This window comes from Chiloscyllium plagiosum, chromosome 46 (assembly GCF_004010195.1).
Source record: "Chiloscyllium plagiosum isolate BGI_BamShark_2017 chromosome 46, ASM401019v2, whole genome shotgun sequence".
NCBI lineage: Eukaryota > Metazoa > Chordata > Chondrichthyes > Orectolobiformes > Hemiscylliidae > Chiloscyllium > Chiloscyllium plagiosum.
The window spans coordinates 10,065,220-10,093,087 of NC_057755.1; the positions used below are offsets into that span (position 1 = coordinate 10,065,220).

The following is a 27,868-nucleotide window of genomic DNA, read 5'->3' on the forward strand; positions in this document are numbered from 1 at the left end:
ATCAGTGAGCCAAGGTCGTGTTGAGGAAAAACACTTAGTTGCACAGTTGTAAAATGTAGGTAATACAGAGACACGCAAGAAGGTCCTGAGACTCACATTTGCACAACTATTTCAGTCAATCATGTCTGCCCAGACCCTCACTGATCATCCAAATAACACACCTTGGGAAAAAATCCCAATTCACTGCCCAGCAATCTCTGTTAGAGGGTAGGGGTGGGAGACTGGGAGTAGGTTTGTTCACGATCAGGGTATTCATGCTGAGAGTGGATCACTGGTTGGTGATTACCCACAAGTGTTTATTTAAAGAGTTGTGTGAAACGCTGCACACTGGCCATCTGTCTGCATGAATGCCGTTGTTAATTTGAATGGATGCAATGTGATGCTGCCCTCCCTCTTACCGAATCTTTTGATATGTATGCACAACATGTGCTTACTATTGTACCTAGCGAGATCATACCTTTCTTGAGTAGATCATTCCGTATTTCATTCAGCTTTGGTGTCACGCCATCTATGTTCACACATATTTCCCACATTGCCTTCACTGCTACGGGTCCAATTGTTCTTATTTTATCAAAAATGAATTTTGAAGCCTCACTGTTGCATTTCTCTTTTATCAGCCTCCTCGAATGCTAGAAACACATTGCAGTATGATTCAAAATCAATACCATGAAATGTACATGTATGAAATTAAAAAAAAAATAAGTTTGCCAGTCATGGCTGACAGGTTATATAAAATTACATTCAAAGTCACAGTAATGACCCTTAACTTCACCCTGTGGCATTGATTTGTTTGCTTGCCATTGCTACATTTTCTTTTCAATTCAACTGTAGTAACACAGTGGATACATTTTGCAATGCAGTCTTCAACATATTTCCACTTTATCTGATGCTGAATATACGGTATACATAAATTAGCATATCAGGACATTGTTTACTTTTAAGTTTTCATTTCAGATTACCAACAGTGAGGTGGTTTGCTATTCCGTTTCTGACTGCTTGTTTTCCAAATTTTAATGCAATATTAAAGAGATTGGAAGAATATATTAACACGACTGAATGACAGACTAGTGAATGTATGGAAAAAATGAACTAAAGCAGATATTAACGAACGAATGGTAATATTTAACAATAAATATTGTCAGTGCATCTTCTTAAATAATGATAAACTGTTTATCAAATACATGCAGAGTAATTCGGTCTCGGATTTTACATTTGTTTTGTTCATTCACATGCTTTGGGCATCACTTGCTGGACCAATATTTATTATCTCTCCCAAATTGCCCCTGAGGCAGTTAAGAGTCAAGCAGAATACAGCGATTCAGGACATAATGTATCAAGTTATGTCTCCTGATTCAATAATAACTGGCACACGTGACATACAGACTATTAAAGGACCCATATATGTTATTGTTCTGAAGAGAGAACTTGCAACATGTTCACCCACAGTATCTCCACTACTTCATTGTATTCATTGATCAATAAATACTTTGCATCCATCAACAATCTGATTTTGGATTTAGGATTATGAGGTTAAATCCCACAGTAGTCTTCATAGATTATCACTGCATCATGCTTCCTTCTGGTAATGTGTTATTCAACTATCGTAAGCATCTAGCCTGGTTACAACTTGCTGAAAAATGTTTTGCTGGAAAAGCGCAGCAGGTCAGGCAGAATTTAAGGAGCAGAAGAATCGACGTTTCGGGCGTAGGCCCTGAAGAAGGGCTTACGCCCGAAACGTCGATTCTCCTGCTCCTTGGATGCTGCCTGACCTGCTGCGCTTTTCCAGCAACACATTTTTCAGCTCTGATCTCCAGCATCTGCAGTCCTCGCTTTCTCCTGGTAACACATTGTCTCTACTTCAAACCAGAAACAGCAGTTGTGCCCTCAGAATGCAGTTGCTCAGATCTGTATGTCTCTATTGAAATATAATTCTGCTTTAAACAATTTACCCTCCTTTACTGAAAGCTTGAAGATCGCAACTTGGACAAGGAGTCATTCACCTGTCATATCAATAAGTGTTCTCTGGAAAAAAAGTATCCATTTATTTCTAGGTATGCACTATGCTGTGATTTGTTGCCTTAATGAGAAGAGCAGGTAACTTTGCTCATTAAGTTTCAGTGTACCCGGAATCCAGGCACAAAATGAGAATCACAATTTGAATCTGAAAAATGTTTCTGGCTTCAGATCGAAACCAAAACTCAAAAAATGTCAAGAATCCAACATACCTCACTTTCTTTGTCAGAAATTAATTGTTTACTAAGTAAATTCACAACAAGCTGTTGACCAAATTCCTCCACTGCATCTTTCAGTCTCTGTTTGAAGTGTGCTGTGAGAGCTTGCAGATCATATTCTGAGACATTCCTGAGAAATTCATTGAGCTTTAACCCATCATCTACAAAGCAAAGAAAGAGGAGTGAAATATTATTTGCACTACAACACATTGGAAATTATTTCTTAAAGTGATGCCATTGTGCCAAATATAAAAAGTTTTGATTTTATTTCCTTTTCCTCTACGACTTTTTAGAAATTCTCAGTTCAACCTCCGATGAATTGCAGAAATCCAACAGATATCAGAAATTAAAGTTGAAACTTGATCAGCTGGGGAGCTGGGCTGAGAAATGGCAAATTGAGTTTAATAAAGGTATGTGTGGCGCCTTGCATTATGGAAACTCAAATCAAGGTCGGAGTTTTATGGTGAATGGTAGGGATTTAAGGTGTGTAGTGGAACAGAGGGATCTTGGACTTCAGGTTCACAGTTGTCTGAAAGTGGAGTCACGGGTAGACAGGGTAAAGAAAAAGACTGTTGGCACATTGGCCTTCATCAGTCAGGTCATTGGGTCTAGAATTACACATGTTATGTTGCAGTAAACAGGATTTTGGTGAGGCTGCATGTTGAGTGTTCTGTTCATTTCTGGTCGCCTTGTTAAAGGAAGGATATCATTAAACGGAACCGAATGCAAAAGAAATTTACAAGGATGTTGCCTGGAAAAATGCTCTGAGTTGTATGGTGAGATTGGACTAGGTAAAGCATTTTTTTAACAGCGTAAGAGAGTGAGGGGAATTTTAAAGAGGTGTAGAGGATCATGAGAGGCATGGATGGAATGAATTCACCTAGTCGTATTTTAACCCAGGGTTAGGAAATTGAGGCCTGGAGAACATCGGTTTTGGTTAGAGGGGAAAGAATAAAAGGGAACCTGAGGGACAACCTTTTTACACAGAGGGTTGTTCGCTTATGGAATGAACTGCCAGCGCAGGTGTTTGAGTTGGATACATTAATAACATTTAAAATACATTTGGGCAAATACATGAATAAGAAAGGATTGGAAGCAAATGGGCCAAGTGCAGGGGAGTGGCATGAGCGCCGACAGATATTTTTGGTCTGGACCAGTTGGGCCAAGGGGCTGTCTCCTCGGTGGAGGACTCAATGACTATTGAAATGATTAATTCGATGACAGATTTAACTCTTTATAATTTATATGTTATTCATGTTTTATACGAACTATTTGCATGTGAATGCATGAAACATGTTTACTAAGTTTGCGAATCACACCAGAATTAGTGCTGTAGTGGAACATGAGTAAGGTTATCTAAGATTACAAAATGAACTACATCATTGCATCGAGGAGTGGCAGATGGATTTTAATTGAGATAAATGGGAGATGCTGCACTTTTGATAAGATGAAGAAGGGTAGGATTTTTACGGTTTATGGTCAGACACTGAGGAGTGTTGTAGAACAGAGAGATCAAAGGGTTCAGCTGCATATTTCCTTGAAAATTGTGACACAAGTAGGCAGGGTAGTGAAGCACGCATTTGGCATGCTTGAGTTCATTGCTCAGATATTAAACAAAGGATTTTGGACAACATGTTGTTTTACAGGTCATTAGTGAGGGAAGGTTTGAAGTTTTAAGGCACAGTTCTAGTTTCCCTGCTATAGCAATGGTATTGTTAAATTGGAGAGGGTACAGATAAGCTTAACATGGGAGTTATCAGGTCTTGAGTTTAAACTATATTAGCATTCTACCAGTACGACAGAGGGGAACACGTGTCAAAAGCTATTTCTTTCACACATTCCTACATGATAGAAAAATCAGTTTTAATTGTAGAAGCAGTGTATGGGGAGGCTGACAGAAAGGATATGCAAATTTCAATTGATTATGATGTGTTTTCCAGATTATGTTGAAAACCAGGTGTAATTGGAAAGGTGTTCTTGACATCGTCCAGTTCCTTCTGAGATGTTGTATTTGAGAACAACGGTAACATAACATTAATATTGACCTCTCTACGGCACTGCAAATCTTCCCCTAATGGTTTCTGAGGTGATTGGATGTTTACACCATCCTGCAACACACTATAATGAGGTAAACTTGCTGAGACCTCTGGCATGTTTCTGAATTCCTCACCTGCGTTCTGATCCATGACGTGTGCACTCATAGGAGAAACGTCTTTTAAAAGAAATCACATGTTAACGAAAATCTGCTTTGGGTGTAGGATTTCTCCTGCTTTCTGAATTGGATTGGGTGTAGCACGTTTTTCAAACACTTGACACTTCCTGTGTTCTCCAGTTTTAATTCCCTTCAGGTATTCGCTTTTTTAACATTATTATCGCAATGTTACGAATCAGCCTTTTCGTAAGTAATTCAACATTAGACCTGAAAATCTTTTGCCGAGTTGGTGTCTTAAAAGCATTTTGAATACATTTCACAAATGTGTTGTCCGAACAATAACGTCGCTTATTTTTTTGAGGAATGTGCATTGAGTCTGATCCCTCAAGATTCCTGTTCTATTATGTTACTGTGTTTTGACTCTGGGACATGCACAAACTGGACAGCAGCAGATGGGAGTGAATCATCGTCAGTTTCCTGCAGTGTCCTGGGCATGTATTGTGAAGAAACTTGAAACAACGGGATTGGATGGGATGTAACAGTTTGAAGGAATAAGGGGGCTGAGGCCAGGGAGAGATTTGCAAACACAACGATGTTGAATTATCAAATCCAGGTATTGTTGAATCAGGAGCCAAAGGACGTCAGGGAATTCAGGTAGTGATGGGGAAAAGGGACTTGGTGAGTTAATTCACAAAGCAAAGAAACCTGACAGCGGGAACATCCAAGACATTTTCATGCCGATAGACTGTTATTAGTGGGTGCCTCAAGAGTGTTGGGAATATTCAAATGGTGACATGTCATGCCCATGTCTGTATTATAGATGTCACAAATTGTTTTGAATATGTTGGAGAGTTTTAAGCTGTTGATGGACTTGTTTTCTCCAAAAAATTAAATCAACATGTGTCATGGAACAAGTATTTTACAGGAAAAAAAACTACAAAAGCAATTTTTAAATCAGAATTCTGTATAAACTCTTTCTTGATACAAATGAGTGAAGTATAAATTGTAATTGTCAGAACATGACAGAATCCTGACCCCAAAGGTAACAGTCTCACACAGGAAGGAAAGACAATTAGAGCAAAAGAGAATGACTACTTTGATGGAAGTTCCCTGGATGTGACAATTTTTTAATCTTTATATTAATTGAACACATAGCGTTATCTCACCGGGCGCATGATCACGATTCTCACCTGCTCGAGGTCCCTTTGATTTCCCTGCCCTGTCGAAAAAAATTATCCTTCCATCTGGAGGCATATTGTTACTGGAAACGCTGTCTGAAACTTTCTCCTCTTGCTGAAGACTAGTTGATGTGGGCTTCCTTACTGCAGGGGTAATCTTCACATTGTCCAGTTCATACTGAGGTGTGGCATTTGATAACAAAGGGATAATAGTTTTAACATGTCCTTTTCTACAAATCTGCAGTTCATCCTTCAATGGCTTCTGAAGTGATTTTATGTTTACATCATCCTGGATCTCCCTGTTATGAAGTGAACTTGATGAGTCTGTTGTCATGTTTCTGGATTCCTCAGGCGTGTACTGGTCCATGCAATCTCCATGCAGAAAAGGAATATCTTTGGGAAGAAGGAAACGATTTTAAAAAATGAAGTCACAAATATTTCTCCTCCACTGGGGTTTAATTAGGCTGGGCAAAACTTAATACATCTTTCAATAACCTGACACGTTCCGTGTTGTCAACTTTCAAATAATTTCAGGTGTCCACTATTCTGTAACATTATTTTAACAAGTTAATTAATTAACCATTTTACATACTTCAAACTGAGGCATAAAAATACATTCTCCAATTTTTACTTGAAGAGTACTTTGTAGATATTTGAAGAATTTGGTCTCCCAACATCAATGTGACTTCATTTTACACTGAATATGTGGAGAGTCAGTCCCCCACCCTCCCCCCAAGGTTCCTTTACTCCTCTGTTACTGTATACTGATTCTGAGACACAAATGATTTCTACAGAAGCAGATGGGTGTGAATAATGTGCAAGGTTTGTGAATTCCTCACCTGTGTTCTGATCCATGACATGCACAATGAAGAAACCTGAAACAGCTGACTAATGATGGGATGAAGCTATTTGAATGAAACAGAGGGATTTGCATAAACGGCAAATTTGAATGATCAAATCCAGTTGAAGTTGCACTCAGACCAAAATGGACGTCAGTGAGCCTAGCTCGTGATGGGGAAATGGGACGTGGTTTGACGATTCGCAAAGTGCAAGATGACTGTGGGACAAACAGTTCATTTTCATTCTGACAGACAGGTTTTAGTGGGTGCTAAAGAGTGATAAGACTATACAAACAGTAACCTGTCAGGTCAGTGTTTGTGTTATCCTTGTGGCACATTGTTTATGTTGGAGAGTTTCACACAGACATGAAACTGGACTTATCCAAAAATAAGTCAACACCCCAAATGATTCAATTATTTAACAGAAGAAACCTACAATAGTAAAATTTGAGTAAGGATTCTACGTAACCTCTTTCCTGAGATAAATTAATGAAGTATAAATCGTAAATAAGAGAGCATTTCGCATTTCTGATAACCATGTCAGCAGTCTTACATAGAGAGGAATAACAAATAAAGTAAAAGAAGATGAGCACTTTGATGGTAGTTCCCTGGATGTAATTAAATCTTTCTCAGTACATTAATTAAACACATAGTTTCATTCCGCCGGGTCCATTGTCACTGTTCTCACCTGCTCCAGGTCCCTTTGCTTTCACTGCCGTGCCGAACGAAATGCTCATTCCATCTGGAAGCATATTGCTACTGGGACCGCCGACTGAGATGTTTTCCTCTTGCAGAAGACCAATTGGTCTGGGATTCCTCACTTGATTGGAGCATGTAGGGGTACTCTTCACGTTGTCCAGTTCCTGCTGGGATGTTGTAGTTGAGAACAAAGGGATAACAGTTTTAACATGTCCTTCCCGACAAACCTGCAATTCATCCTGCAATAGTTTCTGAGGTGATTGAATGTTTACACTATCCTGGGTTTCCCTGTTATGAAGTAAACTTGCTGAGTCTGTCGTCATGTTTCTGAGTTCCTCACACAGGTGCGGGTCCGTGGAATCTCCATGCAGACCAGGAATATCTTCGGGGAATAAAAAACAAAGTATAAAAAGAAAAAGCTCAAATATTTCGAATTCTTTGGGGTTAATGTTGGCTGGGCACAATGTAATATATTTTTCAATAACTGGATACTTTCTGTGTTGTCCACTTTCAAATCTCTTCAGATGTTCACTGTTCTGTAACATGATTATAACAAGACAACTAATTATGCATTTTTCATACTTCAATATGAGAAATGGAAATCAAATCCACAGTTGTTACCTTAACAGCATTTTGTATATATTTGAAACAAATTGGTCTCCCAACATTAATGTCAATACATTTTACACGGAAGATGTGAGGAGACAGTCCCTCCAAGATTCCTTCATTCCTCTGTTACTGTATGTTGACACTGAGACACAAATGATATTTGCAGTAGCAGATGAGAGTGAATCACTTTCTGTTCCCAAGCAGTCTACAGGATATGTGTAATGAAGAAACCTGAAAAAGCTGACTTCTGATGGGATGAAACAGTTTGAAGAAAACGCAGGGATTTGCCAACATGGCAATTTTGAATGATAAAATCCAGTTGTGGTTGAACTTAGAACAAAGTGAACGTCAGTAAGCCCAGCTAATAATTGGGAAATGGGACTTGGTGTGAGGATCAATAAAGGAAAGTAAACTGTCGGTGCGACAAACAGATCATTATTATGCTGACAGACTGGTATTCGTGGGTGCTACAAGAGTGATAAGAAAATACAGACGGTCACATGTCGGGTCAGTGGCTGTGTTATAGGAGAAGTGCATTGTTCTAAACATGTCGGAGAGTTTTAAACAGGCATGAGGCTTGTCTTATCCAAAAAAAACAAGCCAATAGCCAAAATTATTCAAATATTTTACAAAATAAAACTGCAATACTAAATTCTGAATCAGGATTCTATGTAACTTCTTTCTTGAGGTAAATGAATGAAATATAAATTGTAAATATGAGAGCATTTCGCTTTTCTGATAACAAAATCAGCAATCTCACATAGGGAGGAATAACAAATAAAGTAAAAGAAAATGAACACTTTGATGGTGGTTCCCTGGATGTAATTAAATCTTTCTCGGTATATTAATTAAACACACAGTTTCATCTCACCGGGTCCATTGTCACTGTTTTCAACTGCTCCAGGTCCCTTTGCCTTCACTGCTGCGCCAAACGGAACGCTCATTCCATCTGGAAGCATATTTATACTGGGACCGCCGATTGAGATGTTCTCCTCTTGCAGAAGACCAATTGGTCCGGGATTCCTCACTGGACTGGGGCATGTATGGGTACTCTTCACGTTGCCCAGTTCCTGCTGAGGTGTTGCAGTTGAGAACAAAGGGATAGTTGTTTTAACATGTCCTTCCCTACAAACCTGTAGTTCATCCTGCAATGGTTTCTGAGGTGATTGAATGTTTACACTATCCTGGATTTCCCTGTTATGAAGTAAACTTGGTGAGTCTGTTGTCGTGTTTCTGAATTCCTCACACATGTGCTCGTCCATGGAATCTCCATGCAAAACAAGAGATTCTACGGGAAGAAACAAAAGTTTAACGAAATGAAAAGCACAAATATTTCTCTTCCACTGGTGTTTGAATGAGCTGGACAAAATCTAATACATCTTTCAATAACCAGATACTTGCGGTGTGGTCGACTTTCAAATACCTTCAGGTGTTACGCATTCTTCAACATTATTTTAACATGTTAATTAATTAACCATTTTACAAACTTCAAAATGAGAAATAAAAACGAATTTTCCAGTTTTTACCAGACGAACATTTTGCAGATATTTGAAGAATATTTTCTCCGAACATTAAAGTCACTTCATTTTACATGGAATATATGGAGAGTCAATCCCCCCAAGATTCCTTTACTCCTCTGTTACTGTATATTGACTCTGAATCACAAATGATCTTTACAGTATCAGATGGGAGTGAATCATTTTTTGTTCATTAGCAGTGTACAGGATCTGTGTAATGAAGAAACCTAAAAGGACATCAGTGAGCCTAGATGGCGATAGGAAAATGGCACTTGGTGAGAGGTTTGATAAAGCACAAGAAAACGATCGTGGGCAAACAGGTCATTCTCATGCTGATAGATTGGTATTAGTGTGAGGTACAAGAGTGATGAGAATATACCAACGGTAACATGTCAGGTTAGTGACTGTATAAAAGGAATGGCACGTTGTTCTCAAAATGTCGGAATGATTCAACAAGACATGAGTCTAGTTTTATCCAAAAACGAGCCAACGGCCAAAATGATTCAATTATTTTACAGAAGAAAACTGCAATAGCATATTTGGAAGCAGGATTCTATGTAACCTCTATTTTCAGATAAGATAATGAAGTATAAACTTTATGTACCCTTAGCAGGACTTATACACTTCATGGTAAGTTCCGAGGGAGTGTTGCTGAAGAAAGAGACCTTGGAGTGCAGGTTCATAGCTCCTTGAAAGTGGAGTCGCTCCTTGAAGTAGATAGGACAGTGAATAAGGCGTTTGGTATGCTTTCCTTTATGGATCAGAGTATTGAGTACAGGAGTTGGGAGGTCATGTTGCGGTTGTACAGGACATTGGTTAGGCCACTGTTCGAATATTGCATGCAATTCTGGTCTCCTTCCTATCGAAAATATGTTGTGAAAATTGGAAGGGCTCAGAAAAGATTTACAAGGATGTCACCAGGGTTGGAGGATCTGAGCTACAGGGAGATGCTGAACAGGCTGGGGCTGTTTTCCCTGGAGCGTCGGAGGCTGAGGAGTGACCTAATAAAGGTTTACAAAATTATGACGGGCATGGATAGGATAAATAGGCAAAGTATTTTCACTGGGGTCGGGGAGTCCAGAGCTAGAGGGCAAAGGTTTAGGGTGAGATGGGTAAGATATAAAAGAGACCAAAGGGGCAACTTTTTCATGCAGAGGGTGGTACATGTATGGAATGAGCTGCCAGTGGATATGGTGGAGGCTGGTACAATTGCAACATTGAAGAGGCATTTGGATGGGTATATGAATAAGAAGAGTTTGGAGGAATATGGGCCAGTTGCTGGCAGGTAGGACTAGATTTGGTTGGGATTCAGCATGGACCGGTTGGACCGAGGGGTCTGTTTCCATGCAATACATATCTCTGACTCTTTGACTCTATGACTGCATTCCTGATTACAATGTTTACAGTCTCACACAGGAGAGAATAACAAATAAAGTAAAAGAAAATGAACAGTTTGATGGTGGTTCACTGGATGTAATTAAATCTTTCTCGGTATATTAATTAAACACACAGTTTCATCTCACCGGGTCCATTGTCACTGTTTTCAACTGCTCCAGGTCCCTTTGCCTTCACTGCTGCGCCAAACGGAACGCTCATTCCATCTGGAAGCATATTTATACTGGGACCGCCGATTGAGATGTTCTCCTCTTGCAGAAGACCAATTGGTCCGGGATTCCTCACTGGACTGGGGCATGTATGGGTACTCTTCACGTTGCCCAGTTCCTGCTGAGGTGTTGCAGTTGAGAACAAAGGGATAGTTGCTTTAACATGTCCTTCCCTACAAACCTGCAGTTCATCCTGCAATGGTTTCTGAAGTGATTGAATGTTTACACTATCCTGGATTTCCCTGTTATGAAGTAAACTTGGTGAGTCTGTTGTCGTGTTTCTGAATTCCTCACACATGTGCTCGTCCATGGAATCTCCATGCAGAACAGGAGATTCTGCGGGAAGAAACAAAAGTTTAACGAAATGAAAAGCACAAATATTTCTCTTCCACTGGGGTTTAAATGGGCTAGACAAAATCTAATACATCTTTCAATAACCCGATACTTGAGGTGTGGTCGACTTTCAAATACCTTCAGGTATTAAGCATTCTGCAACATTATTTTAACATGTTAATTAATTAACCATTTTACAAACTTCAAAATGAGAAATAAAAACAAATTCGCCAGCTTTTACCTGAAGAACACTTTGCAGATATTTGAAGAATTTGTTCTCCCAACATTAAAGTCATTTCATTTTACATGGAATATATGGAGAGTCAGACCCCCCAAGATTCCTTTACTCCTCTGTTACTGTATGTTGACCCTGAGTCACAAATGATCTTTACAGTATCAGATGGGAGTGAATCATTTTTCTGTTCATAAGCAGTGTACGGGGTCTGTGTAATGAAGAAACCTAAAAAGGACGTCAGTGAGCCTAGATGGTGATGGGAAAATGAGACTTGATGAGAGGATTGATAAAGCACAAGAAAATGATCGTGGGCAAACAGGTCATTTTCATGCTGACAGATTGGTATTAGTGTGTGCTACGAGAGTGATGAGAATATACAAACGGTAACGTGTCTGGTCAGTGACTGTACAAATGTAACGGCACGTTGTTCTGAAAATGTCGGAATGATTCAAAAAGACACGAGGCTAGTTTTATCGAAAACGAGCCAACGGCCAAAATGATTCAATTATTTTATCAAAGAAAACTACAACAGTAAATCAGGATTTTATGTAACCTCTTTCTTCAGATAAGTGAATGAATAATAAATTGTAAATATCACAGCATGCCTGCATTCCTGATATAACAATATTAACATTCTCACACTGGGGGGGGGGGGGGGGGGGGGGGGGAGGTGACAGCAAATAAAGTAAAGGAGAATGAGCACTATGATAGTTGTTCCCTGGACGTAATTAAATCTTTAATTTACGTGGATTAATTAAAAAGAATGTGTCATCGGGCTGGGTGCATGGTCACTGTTCTCATCTGCTCCAGGACCCGTTATTTTCTCTGTTATGTCTAAAAAAAAACTGTTAATTCCATTTGGGCGCGCGTTACCCCTGGGAACGCTGATTGTAGTTTTCTCCTCTTGCTGAAGAACAGTTGGATCTGGATTCCTGAGTGGCCGAGGACTTGCAGGGGTAATCTTCATAGGGACCATTTCGTTCTGAGGTTTTGTATTTGAGAACAATGGGATAATAGTTTTAGACTATCCCTCTCTGCAAAACTGCAGCTCATCCTCCAATTGTTTAAAAGGAGTTTGCATATTTATACAATGTTGGTCCTCCCTTTTATGAGAAAAAAAATTGCTTAGACTGTTACAGTATTTCAGAATTCCTCATTCGGTTTTGGATCCAAGACATCTCCATGCAGATCAGAAAATTCTTCAGGAAGAATAAAAAGGTTTGAAACCAAAATGAAATAGCATCAAATACTTCCCCTGCTTTGGTGTTTATGTCTGGGCACAACTTATTACATTTTTCAAAAACCTGATACTTTCCATGTTTTTCTCGTTCGAATTCCTTTTGGTGGTGTTTTTTATCTGTTCTATCGCGTTAATATAACTAACTTATCATTCTGCATATTTCAATATTACACATGAAAATCAATTCCCCAGTTCGTACCTTCAGTGCTTTTTGCATATAATTGAAGAATTTGGTTTCCCAAAGTCGATGTAATTTAATTTAGACCGAACATGGGTGGATCTTTTACTGGTCTCTGGGCAATTAGACATCAGCCTTAAAGAGTGATACAGCCCACATTACATGAATGTGTAAAGAATATCCGTACTATGAAATAAAAGTGATCTCACCGAATGCTTGTGCATGTATGCTGTTTTCATGGTCTCCATTTGAATGGGGTTGTGGAGCTGAATATCCATTCATGGAATTCCTGGATTTAATTTCATTGCAAATGTCCGGTGTTTCAGACACAATATGTTTCTCTTTGTTCTGTTAGAGCAAGATTGTAAATCATCAGCAAGGGAGTGACATTTCCTTACATATTCTGTATTGACAATAAACAGAGCAAGGGAACTGGGTTTTGATATCTGCTCTGGTGAATATCTGTGTGGAGTTTGCACATTCTGTGGATTTGTAGGTTCGGCGCATTAGTCGGGGTAATGTAGCATAATTGGGTAGCGGAATGGGTCTGGGTAGATTACTCTTAGGAGAGTTGGTGTGCACTTGTTTGGAGAAAGGACCTGTTTCCACACTGCTGATAATCTATGAGAATACGATTCTCCCTGTGCCTGTGAGGGTTTTCTCGCATAGTCCAAAGATTTGCAGGTTTGGTCGAATGGCCACAGCAAGTTGCCCAGATGGCCATGGATGTACAGGCCAGATATATTACCCATACACATAAGGGTGAAGTGGTTCTCCTGGATGAAATATTTTTCAAATTGGGTGAATGGCGAACTTGCATGATGAGGTTTCTCTGATTCTAACTAATTAATTTGACAAATGCCCAATGAGTTGCATTATGTTTACTTCCCTGTGACTGAAACTGCCTTTAAATGTCAAATTAAGGAGAACAATTCTCCACAAATACTTGCTTTTACATTTTGCGTGATTGTAATGACAGACGTTAACAAGATCTCAATGTGTGATATGGCCATTAACTGTAGAAATCTTAAGGAATCCCTGCCTGGCAAAAGTAGATGCTAGACATGTTACTGACGCGTACAAATGCAGAAGGCACAGATATATTTCATCTCATATCAATTTGACTAATCCTTTGTTTGAATACAAGTGAGGAGCGATGTCTCAGAATAAAGATGTGAAGAGCACAAATGGAAGGCGTAGAAAGGTTGACAATATTGAGCCAACTTGGTGCTGACCAGAGAATAACATTTGTTCTCAGAGGCAAGGATGCCGATATGATGTGCAAGACGGAGGAAGAGTTTCAAGTCCAAAAGTCGAGGTTATCAGGGGATGTCTGAGTTAGATGTTTTAAATGTGGGTAAGGTCGATCGCCAAGCGGACAGCAGTTCAGACAGCCAGAATATAACTTTTTTTTATTATATCTTATGTCACATAGGGGAGAACTGGAGTTTGTATCGGTTATCTCAGAAATGAAACTTTGAGGATTAATGTGACATCATTGGAAATCAGATCGACATTAATTATATTCAAGCACGCATATGAAAGTGGAATTTGTACATTCTGAAGTGGATTGCTTTTTGGTTCATTGATATGTAAGATTATGCGCTAACACTATCGAAGTGTAACAGATGCAATATTTACTTCCTTTGGAAGCCACTGACATTATTCTGAGCTAAAAGTATTCCTCGATTTTCGTCTGAAAAAATACTTAGAAGTGGGAATTGAACGAATGAATAATTTTATTATCACGTGTACTGGACAGAGAGGAAACAGTAAAATAAAAATTCGAAAGCTCTCCCACTGTTGCCCCGGTCATACACCATTTTGAATAGTTAGAAGAATAAGGAAAATTAACAACAAAATAAGCATGGTCTAAAGTGTGTTCATCCGTCCTGAGCCAGCGTATTATCACTGACGCCCGCAAAACCGTCCTTCCTCCAACATTTTGCTACCATCGACACTGGAACCAACTAATATATAAGGCACCAATCTTCAAGCAGCATCTTTTGCCGCGGGGCTGATTCTGCTCACACAATCTCGCTGACAACTACGACGTTCCCAACAACATCAGCCTGTCATCTCTTGCTGCTGTGCCAACCTCACTGATGTGTCCATAATGCCCTTCTCCCACAGCTTCGCCACCAGTGCCAGAACCAACCAGCGACAAAGTCAGCAACCCACAGCGGCTTCCTTTCGTTCTTGGTCTTACCGTGGTCGATGTAACCGCTGCTAACAAGCAGTCACCGATTCCAATGCTAGATTTCATGCACACTCCATGGAAAGTAAGAAATGAGTCAATTGAGTTCACAGTGGGCTCACTCACTGTCTCACTCACTGCTGCTATTACCATCAAAGATCAAGACAGGAGGGTGAGTAAAAGAAAGCAAAACGAAAAGGAAAGAGAAAGCATTAAAAAGAGGAACAGAGAAATAACAGTCAGTCATAGCGGAGATGTACTGGCTAACGACACCATCTCCATTGCCACCTTGATGATGAAAGTGCATGTGAAATGCATCAGACTGGTTACATCAAGCTGTTGTTGAATCATAGAGACCTCAAATCATTGAATCCCAGCAGTGCGGAAACAGGCCATTCGGCCCAAAGAGTCGGCACGAACTCTCCAAATGGCATCCCACCCAAGACCACCTTCACCACAACTCCGAAACATCACTTGGATTTTATCAAAGTTAACAAACCTGATCACATATTCTTGTACATTAGGCGGTACTTTTTTAAGCACGGCCTATCCACCTAAGCTGCACTGCTTTGCAGAAGACAAGATAGGTCCTTTGGCCCATCATGCCCTGCTGCCCAGAAACAGCCATCTAACTATTGTAGTCCTATTTGCCAGCACTTGGCCGAGAGTCTTGCCTGCCTTGTCCCTTCTTCTCAAATAAAATCGTATATTGGATAGCAATAAGTTTATATGAATCATAATGCAAACTCATGAACCTGGAATTACCAGAAAAAAATCAGGACAAAGGAACCTCAAATTCTTTCAGAGTAAGTGAATTCTAATCGAAATAATTTACACTAACCTTGTCCACATCTTTTTTACTAACTTCCAGTAGTTTGTCCTGTTGTAGCTCTGCATCTCTGGATTGTTGAATGCCAGCTTCTGTTGACAAAGGTACACCTTCTCCATTACTCTCTAGAAAATGCAAAATAGTAATGACTTCAGTGAAAAATGCAAAGGTGCAATATAATAAACCCAAGGAGAGGCTACATCTTTTGTTTTGGGGCTTCAATGTGTGGGATATAATGGAATACATTTTCTCACTAACGTGATAACTTTTTTTTTGTTTTACCTGTGATATTAGTTTCAACCCTTCACTCTTCATTCCCATCACAAGGAAATTATTAATTAACAATTTTACAGTTTTATGCTAGATATGAAAACTCCATTCTCTAATTAGTTCCTTAAGTAAATTTTGCATACATTCGAATTGGTTGTCCAACCCAACATCAATGCTACTTAATTATACACAGAACAAGTGCACATTCAGATCTCCCTTTTTGCTGTAATACTCTTCACATTGATGTAAAAGTTCAAAATTTGTGCTTGATTTGCATCACTCTTCTTGCTCAGTAGTCCACAAGCAATAAGTTTTCATAATAATTTTTATTTCTTCGTTCCCCAATTCAATTCTAGGTAATAATATTGAGAAAAGAATTTCACTTTCAGCACTGGTTACTGTGAAACTTTGAATTCAGAAAGCTGTTACACCACTCTATCCCTCTTTCCTGTCTTTGCTGTCATTGAGTGTCCTTCAGACCGACATCAATAGCTTCTTCAGTCATGGAATCAAGTGTGACAAGGAGAAGGCAGGAAAATGGGGTTGAGAAACATATCAGCCATGAAGGAATAGTACAGCAGACACAGTTTACAGAATGGTCTAATTCTGCTCCTATATGCTATTGTATTATGATGGTAAGAGGAACCGCCTTCATTTGCTTCTCTTCTTTTGTTACCTCCGAAGTTAAACACAACAAGTAGATCCCTTTGCTTCTACTACACGTTCATTTCCAGTCTGAATAACCGTTCCAATTCTGAAACTGAATAACCGCTCCAATTCTGAAACGGAGCAGGAAGCTCAGCCTCTGAATTCTCACTGTCAGCTGCAGCAAAATGTCTATTCCCCTAACTCTGTCGACTCCTACCCACACTACATTCCAATTCCATAAACAAAATCTCGACTTAAAAGTTTAACAATAACCATGAAACCGTTGTCGAATATCACGTAAATCCATTTGGTTCAGTGACGTCATTTCAGGAAGGAAACTGCTATCCTTACCTGGTCTGCTCTGCTTTTGACTCCAGACCCATAGCAATATGGTGGATTCTTGATTGCCCTCTGGGCAATTATGCACAAACAATAAAGGCTGGTCCAGACTAGGGTACCCACATCCCATGAATAAATAAACATAGAACATTACAGCGCAGTAAAGACCCTTCGGCCCTCGATGTTGCACCTCCCTGTCATACTAATCTGAAGCCCATCCCACCTACACTCTTCCATGTACGTCAATTTGCCGTCCAATGACGATTTAAATGCACTTAAACTTGGCGAATCTACTACCGATGCAGGCAAAGCATTCCATACCTTTACTACTCTCTGAGGAAAGAACATACCTCTGACATCTGTCTTATACCTATCTCCTCTCAATTTAAAGTTGTGTCCCCTCGTGTTTGCCGTCCCCATACTTGGAAAAAGGCTCTCCCTGTCCACCCTATCTAACCCTCTGATTATCTTGCATGACTCATATCCATTGGAGGAAATAAATGTAACCCCACCAGAAACATTTTCGCCATTTTCATGGGCTCCATTTGGATGGAGTTGTGGAGTTGAATATGCATTCGCTGTATCCGTGGTGTTAATGTCATTGGCGTTGTCCTTAGAGCATAGCGTTTCAGTCACTCCATCTTCCTCTTTGTTCTGTTTGAGCAAGATTACACTTTGTTAACAAGGGAATGACAATGCCTCATCTATTCTGTAGTCACAAGGCAGAGAGTCAGGGACACGTGTTTGATACCAACTCTGCGGGACTGTCTGAGTGGAGCTTGCACATTCTACCTGTGCCTGCATGGGTTTCATCTGCTTTCCTCCCACAGTCCAAAGACATGGATTGGCAAATTTCCATGGATGTGTAGGGATGTATAAGCGAGGTAGTTTACCCACCATAAATATGAGGAGAGAGTGGGGTTCTGCTCCTGGTTTCAATGTTCTTTAGATGGGCTGAATTGCATCTATTTTCATTTTTAGGATTCGATGATTCTGAATTATTAATTTGACAAATGCCATAAAGTTTACAACACGTTTATCTCCCTTTAACTGAAAGAGTCTTTAAATGTCAACATAAAAAGAAAAAAATAATCTTTAAAATATTTGCTTTTCCATCTTGATGCCAAGTTGATGCGTAAATTGCGTGGGAAAAATGATAGGTCAGGACTAAAATGCTCTCTTTCCATCATAGAGATCTGAAATAATAGAGATCCCTGCAATTCAGAAAGAAGGCATTCGCCCCATTTCGTCTGCACCAAATCTCAGAATGGCATCCCACCCAGACCCAAACCACCACAACCCCAAAACTGCATTGGGATTTTACCAGTAACTCCACCTAACCAACACACCGCTTAACTCTACGGAGCATTTTTGGCATTGCCTATCTAACTGAATTGCACACCGTTTATGCAGAGATAACCAGCTCGCTATTTTAATGGTATTTGCAAGCACTTGGGCCCCAGCCTTTACTGCTTGGTCTGTCTTCTCAAATAGAATCTTTCATTGGATGGGAATTACTTTTTGGCTCGTTATAGAAATTGCTGGTCCTCGAAATACAAGAAACAATATACTTTTGGTCAAATTCAAACATCAGTTAAGATCTATTTATGACAGAGGAAGTACGATTTCTTCAAGGTGAGTGAATTTTGACGGAGTGGATTTACACTGACCTTACACACATCTTCTGTACTAATTTCCAATGGATTGTTTTGCTGTTGCTCTGCATCTTTAGATTGTGGAATGTCAGCTCCTGTTGACAAATTTGCATCTTCTTCATTATCGTTCACTAGGAAATGCAAAACAAAACGTGATTAGAACATCGCAAATTCAATGCATTGAAAATTTGAAATATAAAAATGAATTAAACCACACGCAGAGAAAACTTCTTTTCCTTTGGGGCTTAATTGGGCTAAAAATAATGGAGTACATTTTTCACGAACGTGATACCTTTTGTGTTTTACTTTTGAAATTATTATCAACCCTTCACTAGTGATTCCCTTCGTAACAAAATGATTATCCAGCCATTTTACAGTTCTACACGAAATCTAAAACATGCATCCCTGGTTAGTTCCTTCAACATACTTTGCATTCATTCGAGGAATTTACCCGACTTAACATCAATGTTACTTAATTGTTTCCAGAATTAATGTACATTCTGATCCCCCTGTATTCCTGTGCTCCTCTGTCACATTGATGAGTAATTTCAACAAATGTGCTTTGATTTGCATCACTACTCTTGGTCGATGATCCACAAACAATACGTTTATATTTGGATTTTTACTTCTTAGTTCACCCAGTCTAATACTACGTAATAACAATGAGAAGTAAGATTAACTTTCAACACTGATTCCCAGAAACCTCTCAATTAAGGGAAGTATTACAAAACTTCCGAGTTTTCTGTCCTTGCTGTCATTGATTGTCTTTTAGGTCGATATCGACAGGTTTTTTTAAAGTAAATGAATCAAGGGTTACAGGGAGAAGGCAGGAGAACAGGTTTGAGAAGCATATCAGCCATGGAAAAATAGTAGAGCAGACACGGTATAACGAATAGTCTAGTTCTGCTCTGTTTTTTTATGGCATTATGTTCGTAAGAATAAGCTCTTTATCAGCTTCTCTTCTTTTGTTACAACCCGCGTTAACCGCAAATAGTTCCCTCGTTCATTTCCAGTTTGAACAAATAGCTCCAATCCTCAAACTAAGCATGTAGCACAAACTCTGAATTCTAACTTTCAGCTGCAGCAGAATGCCTATTCCCCCAACTCTACCGTCTCCTGCTTCCACTACATTCTAAATAAATAAGTGTAAATCTGGAATTGAGAGCAAAATGATGATTATGAAACATTTGTCAACTATCAGATAAATCCATTTGTTTCAGTAGCGTCCTTTAGGCACCGACACGGTCAAACCTATATGGCCTGATCTGCCTACAACTCCAGGCACACAGCAATATGTTGGACTCTTGATTGCCCCCTAGGCAATTAGGGTCGAGAATGTAGTGTTGGAAAAGCACAGCAGAGCAGGCAGCGTCCGAGAGGTAGGAGAATCAATGCTTCAGCCGTAAACCATTCATTATAAATGGGGCTTGTGGGTCGGTGCTGAGAGTTAAATGGGATGGGGTGGGGCTGGTGAAAGATAACTGAAGAAGTGTCAGGTGGAGATGGTGATTGTAAAGGTGATAGGTCAGAAGATGAGTGATGGACGGGTCCAGGGGACACTGCCGAGTTGGAGATTTGAGACTGGGATAATGAGGGGAGAGGAGAAACGAGGAAGCTTTTTTTAAATCCTCATTTATCCCGTGTAGTTGCAGAGTCCCAAGGCAGAAAAAGAGGAGTTCCTCCTCCAGATGTCGCATGGAAACAGTTTGTCCCAGGACCTGAATGTCCTTGACAGTGAGGGAGGATAGGTTGACACGTCCAGACAAGGACGGTGGGAAAGTTGACTGCCGATGTCCCGGAGATGTTCTCGGAAACAACCCGCAAGAAGGCATCCTGTCTTCCTGATGTAGAGGATACCACATCGGATGGCAACAGATGCAGTAAATGACGTTGGTAGAGGTGCTGGTACAGTTGTGATGGATGCGGAATGATCCCTTCAGGCCTTGGATCGAGGTGATGGGAGTGGTGTGGGCGCAGATTTTACACTTCCTGTGGTGCAAGGAGTGTGGTAGGCTGGTGGGGGATATGGACCTGGCGAGAGAGTTGCAGATGGAATGGTCTGTTCGGAATGCTGACAGGGTTGGGGAGTCAAATATATCTCTCGAGGTGCGGTCTGTTTGGAGGTGGTGGAAGTGGTGAAGGATGATGCGTTGTATGCGGATGTTGTTGGGATGGAAGGTGAAGACTAGGAGTGTTCTGTCCTTGCGTTTTAGGAGGGGTGGTGTCCAAGGGCGGTGGTGCGTGAAGTGGAGGAGATGCGCTGGAGGGCATCACCAACCAGGTGGGAAGGAAAGTTGCAGTCGTGGAAGAAGGAGGTCATATGGGACTCACTTAGTTGGAATTGGTGATCCCAGAAACAGATCCAGCGGAGGCAGAGTAATTGACAATAAAAGATAATCCCGAATGGGTTGCCCACACCCTATGAATGAGTAAATAAAAGTCATATCCATTGCAGGAAATAAAATAATCTCACCAGAAACATCTTTGCCTTTTTCATGCTCTCCATTTGGATGTGGTTGTCGAGCTGATTCTGAATTCGTTTCAGTCATGGGTTTAATGTCATTGCAATTGTCCTTACACCGTAATATATCAGTCATAGCATTTTCCTCTTTGTTCTGTTTGAGCAAGAATACAATTTGTTAGCAAGGGAATGACAATTCCTTACCTATTCTGAATCTGCAATGCACAGAGTGAGGGATCTGGATTTGGTATCAGCTCTCGGGGACTGTCTGTGATAATTTTGCAAATTCTCCCCATTTCTCCGTTGGTTTCGATGGCTTTCTTCCCACAGTCCAAAGATGTAGATTGTCCATGTCAATTTTCTGCGAATGTCCAGGGAGTAATTGGCTAGGTAGATTAACCACGATTAAAATGAAGATCGTGTTGTTGTATGCTCATGGGGGAAATGTTGTTCTGATGGGCTGCATGGTGTCAATTTGCACTGTGGGGATTCTAAGATTAAAAATGATTAATTTGATTCGCGCCAGAAGGTTTACACCACAGTTACTTCCTTTTGACTGAAATAGGTTGTAAATGCCGAATTAAGGATAATAAATCACTCTAAAGCATTTGACCTTACATCTCGATTCATTGACAGGAGAGACAGCAAGATCACTTCACTTGTCTGATATGGCGATTGACTTTAGAAATCTCTAGGAATCCCTGAACAACAAAACAATGTGCTTAATGTGCAACTGATGAGTAAAAATTCAGGAGGAACAGATATATTTCACATCAGAAGTGTCGGAATAAAATATCAGTTTAGTAAATATAGGGAGAAATATTCCAATGTAAAGAAGTGAAGAGCACAAATGGAAAGCACAGAGTGATTGTCAAAATTGAAAGAATTGCACATTAACTAGAAAATAATATGCAATACAACAATTCGTCCTTGGAGGCAAGATGCTGATATGACTTGCAATAGAGAGGGCAAGTTAAAAATACAAATGATGGGGTGATGAGGACTGGACAGACCCAGTTGTGTTGATTATAGGTAAGATCCATCACCACCTGGACACCTGCTGAGACAAACAGTATGTAACTTCGTATTTCTGACATCACAAAGAGAACAACTGGAGCTATTATCACTTATCTCAGAAATAAAACATTGGCAATTCATGGGACATCATTGGAAGTCAGATCTACATTAATAATATCCAGGCTCTCGCCTAAAAGAGGTATTTCTGAAAACTTGTTGTACAGTTGTTGCTATTGAATATGATAAAATATGCAATAACGCCATCTATAGGTAGAAGATCCAATATTCATTTAGTTTGAGAGCCAGCCACATTACTCTGGAGTGAAATATGACCACGGTTTTCAGGTAAGAGAGACATGAAAGTAGAAATTGCGTGGATAATGCATAGGTTCGTAAGAAATTCGTAGTTATAGAGTCTCAGAGATCTAGAATTATAGAATCCCACACTGCAGAAAGAGATTTTTCTGCCCATCGAGTCTGTCCTAACACTTAGAAGGGCATCCCACCCAGACCCAAATCCATCGCCCCAATCCCTACATTCCCAAAAGACCCTCTGGTTTTTGCAATGGTTAACTCACTAACCAACATACCCTAACTACAGGGCAATTATTCTTAACAGGCCAATCCAACTATCCGGCACATCTATCCAAAACAATTAAAAGACGATTCAGCCCATCAGATCTGTGTCAGTTAGAGGCAACAAGACAAAAAAATTAATCTTATGTCCCAGTACTTGGTCCATGGTTTTTAATGTCTTGGTCTTTCTTCTCATGTAAAATGCAACATTGTAAATATTTATTTTCTAAGAACTGTGAGACTACTTGATGACCCTGTAAATACAATAAACAGTACACTTCTGTTGGGTTCCACTGTTGGATAAGATCCATTTATGACAAACGAAACTCAGCTTCAATTGAAGTGAATGAATTCTGATAGAATGGAATTGCACTGACCTCGTCCATATCTTCTTTAATTTTAAATGTATTGTCCTGCTGTAACGCTGCATCTTTGGATTGCTGAACGTCAGCCACAGTCGCCAAAGTTGCCATATTTACATTGTTATCACCCTCTATAAAATAAAACATTCATCACATCATTGCAAGATATAATGCACTAGCATCTTTAATTGGCAACAGTTCTGAACGACTGGAACATGCATAATTTACAACTGTACGAACGAATGTCAAGTACAATTGCTCATTAGAAACATGTAGAATTATTTATCTGTTTTGTAACCTCTTGCCATCCACAATAAATCTGTCGAATTGATGATTTCCTTATTTTGTTCTTACGTTTTGCAAGGTTTGTGAAGGTTTGTAGCTCAGGTTGAGGTTTAGGGTGTAGGTTTGCTCGCTGAGCTGTAGGTTTGATATCCAGACGTTTAATTACCTGGCTAGGTAACATCATCAGTAGCGACCTCCAAGTGAAGCGAAGCTGTTGTCGCCTGCTTTCTATTTATATCTTTCTCCTGGAGGGGGTTCCTGGGGTTTGTGGTGATGTAATTTCCTGTTCGTTTTCTGAGGGGTTTATAGATGGCATCTAGATCTATGTGTTTGTTTATGGCGTTGTGGTTGGAGTGCCAGGCCTCTAGGAATTCTCTGGCATGTCTTTGCTTAGCCTGTCCCAGGATAGATGTGTTGTCCCAGTTGAAATGGTGGGGGTTTTTTTCATCCGTGTGTAGGGCTACGAGGGAGGGAGGGTAGTGTCTTTTTGTTGCTAGCTGGTGTTCGTGTATCCTGGTGGCTAACTTTATTCCTGTTTGTCCTACGTAGTGTTTGTGGCAGCCCTTGCATTGAATTTTGTAGATGACGTTGGTTTTGTCCATGGGTTGTACTGTGTCTTTTAAATTTGTTAGTTTTTGTTTGAGAGTGTTGGTGGGTTTGTGTGCTACTAGGATTCCGAGGGGTTTCAGAAGTCTGGCTGTCATTTCTGAAACTTCTCTGATGTTTGGTAAGGTGGTCAGGGTTTCTGGCTGTGTTTGGTCTGCTTGTCATGGTTTGTTCTTGAGGAATCTGGGCACTGCGTTTTTTGAGTATCCGTTCTTCTTGAATACGTCGTATAGGGGGTTCTCCTCTGTTTTTTGAAGTTCATCTGTGCTGCAGTGTGTGGTAGCTCGTTGGAATAGTGTTCTGATACAGCTTCGTTTGTGTGTTTTGGGATGGTTGCTGGTGTAGTTGAGTATTTGGTCAGTGTTTGTCAGTTTTCTGTATACGCAGGTTTGTAATTCTCCCTTATCATTTCTTTCTACTGTGACGTCCAGAAAGGTGTCATCTAAGTAGCGAACCCAGATTTTTGGTTTGATAATTGGTAGGGCTGTTTGTTCTAGCCTTTGCATTACCGCTTCTGCTATGAATCCTGATAACGGAGATCCCATGGGTGTGCCGTTGGTTTGTTTGTAGTGAAGTGAAAGTGAAGTGTGTGGTGAGGCACAGGTCCACTAGTTTCATGATGTTTTCGTTGGTAATATGATTGATGGTGGTTGGTGTGTGTGTGATGGTCTCTTCTAAAAGTGTGGCTAGTGTTTCCTTTGCTCAGTCGAGATTGATGGAGGTGAACAGTGCTGTTACGTCGAATGAGATCATTGCTTCGTCTTCATCTATTTTGGTGTTTTTGATGATTTTTAGGAATTCCTGGGTGGAGTGGATGGAGTGTTGTGACTCTTCTACTAGGTACTTCAGTCTTGCGTGTAGTTCTTTGGCCAGTCTGTATTTGGTGTTCCGGGTAGTGAGACTGTGGGTCTGAGGGAGGCTCCTGGTTTATGGATTTTTGGTAGTCCGTAGAATCGTGGGGTGTTGGTCCCGTCGGGTTTCATTTTCTGGAATTCCGTCTTGTTTGTTTGTCCGGAATTGTGTAATTTCCTGAGGAGATATGTAATTTTGTTTCCTAGTTGTGTGGTCGGGTCTAGCGCCACCTTTTGGTAAACGTTGGTGTCTGCGAGTAGTGCATTGGTTTTCTCAATGGAGTCCGACCATTTCGACTGCGACAACACATCGATCCTGGGACAGGCTAAGGAAAGACATGCCAGAGAATTCCTAGAGGCCTGGCATTCCAACCACAACGCCATAAAAAACACATAGATCTAGATGCCATCTATCAACCCCTCAGAAAACGAACAAGAAATGACATCACCACAAACCCCTGGAACCCCCTCCAGGAGAAAGATATAAATAGAAAGCAGGAGACAACAGCTTCGCTTCACTTGGAGTTCACCACTGATGATGTTACCTAGCCAGGTAATTAAACGTCTGGATATCAAACCTACAGCTCAGCAAGCAAACCTACACCCTTGGCTTTTACTTGCCAAACATACAATTTGAAGTCATTGATTTTGCTTCAGCTTACTAAATATAAATTGGTGAACTGTCACATGTGTAAAGGTGTATAAATAATCGTACTACAATATGGTAACAGAAAACTTCCATTGGAATAAAACCAAAATAACTGCAGAGGCTGTAAAAAATAAATAAATATTGAAATTATTGGAAATACCATGTAGGTCTGGCAGCATCTGTGAAGAGAAATAGAGTTAAGGATTCAGAATAGTCGCCCTTCCTCAGCATAGTAATTCTGCAGCCTTCTGGACTCAATATTGAATTCAATAACTTCAGGATTTGAGCTCTCCCATGACCTTACCCCAATACCAGGCCTTGTGTAACACTGTCTGTAATAACTAATCCGTGTAACGCTGTCTGTAATGACATATTCTGTTATTACATTCAACCAATTTTTAGCAACTAACAGTCCCTATTAATAAGTATTAACACTCCCAACCAGATGACTATCCACTCCTTTATCTGTACAGCTGTTCTTCTCCCTCTTTGGACTCTAACCCAAATTCTCTTTTACTTCTCACACCCTCCCACCACTCTATCTTCTGCGAAGAAACGACAATTTCCGAGCTACCATCAGTTTTGAGAAAGAGTAAAATATCCAGAAAGTAAACTCAGATTTCACTCTACGGGGGCTGTCAGACTGATGATTATTTTCCAGCAACTTCTGTTTTTTTTTCTGAATTACAGCATCCGCAGTCTCTTTGGCTTTTATCTGGCACAAAGCTTAAATGCATAAAACAGTCCTCTTAAGTCTATTTTCTCCTATTCCCAGATGATTCTTTTTAACTCACCAGCTTGAAGTCTTCTTCTGCAATGGTGACACACAACATGTCTATATATCGTCCATTTATGTCTGCCATCCACCTATCCCATACCCCTCACCCACTGCCACTCTAAACTCTCCACTCAGAGTCATAGAGTCAAAGAGATGTACAGCATGGAAACAGACCCTTCGGTCCAACCCGTCCATGTGACCAAATATCCCAACCCAATCTTGTCCGACCTGCCGGCACCCAGCCCATATCCTTCCAAACCCTTCCTATTCATATACCCATCCAAATGTCTCTTAAATATTGCAATTGTACCAGCCTCCACCACATCCTCTGGCAGCACATTCCATACACGTACCACCCTCTCTGTGAAAAAGTTGCCTCACAGGTCTCTTTTATATCTTTCCCCTCTCACCCTAAACCTATGCCCTCTAGTTCTGGACTACCCGACCCCAATGAAAAGACTTTGCCTATTTATCATATCCATGCCCCTCATAATTTTGTAAACCTCTATAAGGTCACCCCTCAGCCTTCGTCGCTCCAGGGAAAACAGCCCCAGCCTGTTCAGCCTCTCTCTTTAGCTCAGATCCTCCAGCCTCTTCAACGTAGATTCCCAATCTACGTCTCCTGTACATCTTCCTTCTGTAATGCGCCAAGCCCACTCAGACCCGTACCTAGTGTGCAAAACACTTTTTCAATTAAGACGTTATCCCCTCAGTACCTTGCCCAATAAGCTTTCATTCTTCAGGAAGTTTTCATGAGACAGATAGTGTGAAAAGGTGCAGGTTGACCTCATTGTAAATTCTCTTAGACGCTACCCGAGAGGGGCTGGATGTATTGTTTGTGATACAGAGTGACATCAAGGGAATGTGGTAATTTCTTACACTGGCTGAGATTGCTATAAAGGTCTGTTCTTCCACACCTCTAACCTCATCTGAGGCGCAGTGACCCTGAGGTTAATCCACCAGAAAGCATCTCTCTCCTTTTTTTTAATAAGGAAGAAGTCCTATGCTCCGGGTGGACTGTTGTGACTTTCACCCACAAGGTTTGCCATATTTTGTCAATTCATTTTCAAAGAATACTCCATGCCAAACACATTGGAGGAACATTAGGTCGTAATGCATTGTCTGATTTGTATATCAGATATACCTTCTAATCCTGAGAAGAAGTTTATTTGTATAAAATGGTACACATTGCTGCAAATATGATTTCAACTGGAAAATAAAAACTCACCAGGGCCACTTGTGTTTCTGGCATTTGGATGCTCGCAATTTTCTTCCAGTCCTAGAGGAACCTCCTCAAACATATTATTTGTCGGGCTGGCATCCTCATTGGAACTATCACCAAAGAATATAGTTTCCATATGTGCATTTTCCTCTTGGTGCTAAGCAAACAAAATTTGAATAGATGATCTGTGACAAAACCTTTATTTTCTGAACTTGTTCAGCTTTGCATGTTCCCACCCAATAACAATGAAAATCCCCCTGATCGAGTTTAGACAGGTAATAAAGAAATGAACCATACTGCAGATCGAA

The 27,868-nt window shown here is 40.3% G+C and overlaps 1 protein-coding gene and 1 long non-coding RNA gene across 2 annotated transcripts in view; both read right to left on the reverse strand.

The window, feature by feature from the left end:
• LOC122544125 overlaps positions 1 to 21,302 on the reverse strand; it is a 29,564-nt gene extending 8,262 nt beyond the window's left edge. The window contains exons 1-11 of the mRNA XM_043683164.1: positions 21,227 to 21,302; positions 18,769 to 18,884; positions 17,611 to 17,752; positions 15,854 to 15,966; positions 13,025 to 13,163; positions 10,749 to 11,165; positions 8,580 to 8,996; positions 7,089 to 7,481; positions 5,574 to 5,954; positions 2,226 to 2,392; positions 458 to 629 (exon numbers count right to left, since the gene is read on the reverse strand). Of these exons, the coding sequence (XP_043539099.1) occupies positions 458 to 629; positions 2,226 to 2,392; positions 5,574 to 5,954; positions 7,089 to 7,481; positions 8,580 to 8,996; positions 10,749 to 11,165; positions 13,025 to 13,163; positions 15,854 to 15,966; positions 17,611 to 17,752; positions 18,769 to 18,884; positions 21,227 to 21,302 (2,533 nt within the window). The remainder of the gene's footprint in view (positions 1 to 457; positions 630 to 2,225; positions 2,393 to 5,573; positions 5,955 to 7,088; positions 7,482 to 8,579; positions 8,997 to 10,748; positions 11,166 to 13,024; positions 13,164 to 15,853; positions 15,967 to 17,610; positions 17,753 to 18,768; positions 18,885 to 21,226) is intronic.
• A 33-nt stretch (positions 21,303 to 21,335) lies between these two features.
• Positions 21,336 to 27,597, reverse strand: LOC122544144. The gene is made up of 3 exons (XR_006310276.1): positions 27,567 to 27,597; positions 23,185 to 23,300; positions 21,336 to 21,368 (listed from the first exon to the last, which is right to left on the reverse strand). It is a non-coding gene; the product is annotated as an uncharacterized LOC122544144 (long non-coding RNA).
• Between the last annotated feature and the right edge of the window lie 271 nt (positions 27,598 to 27,868).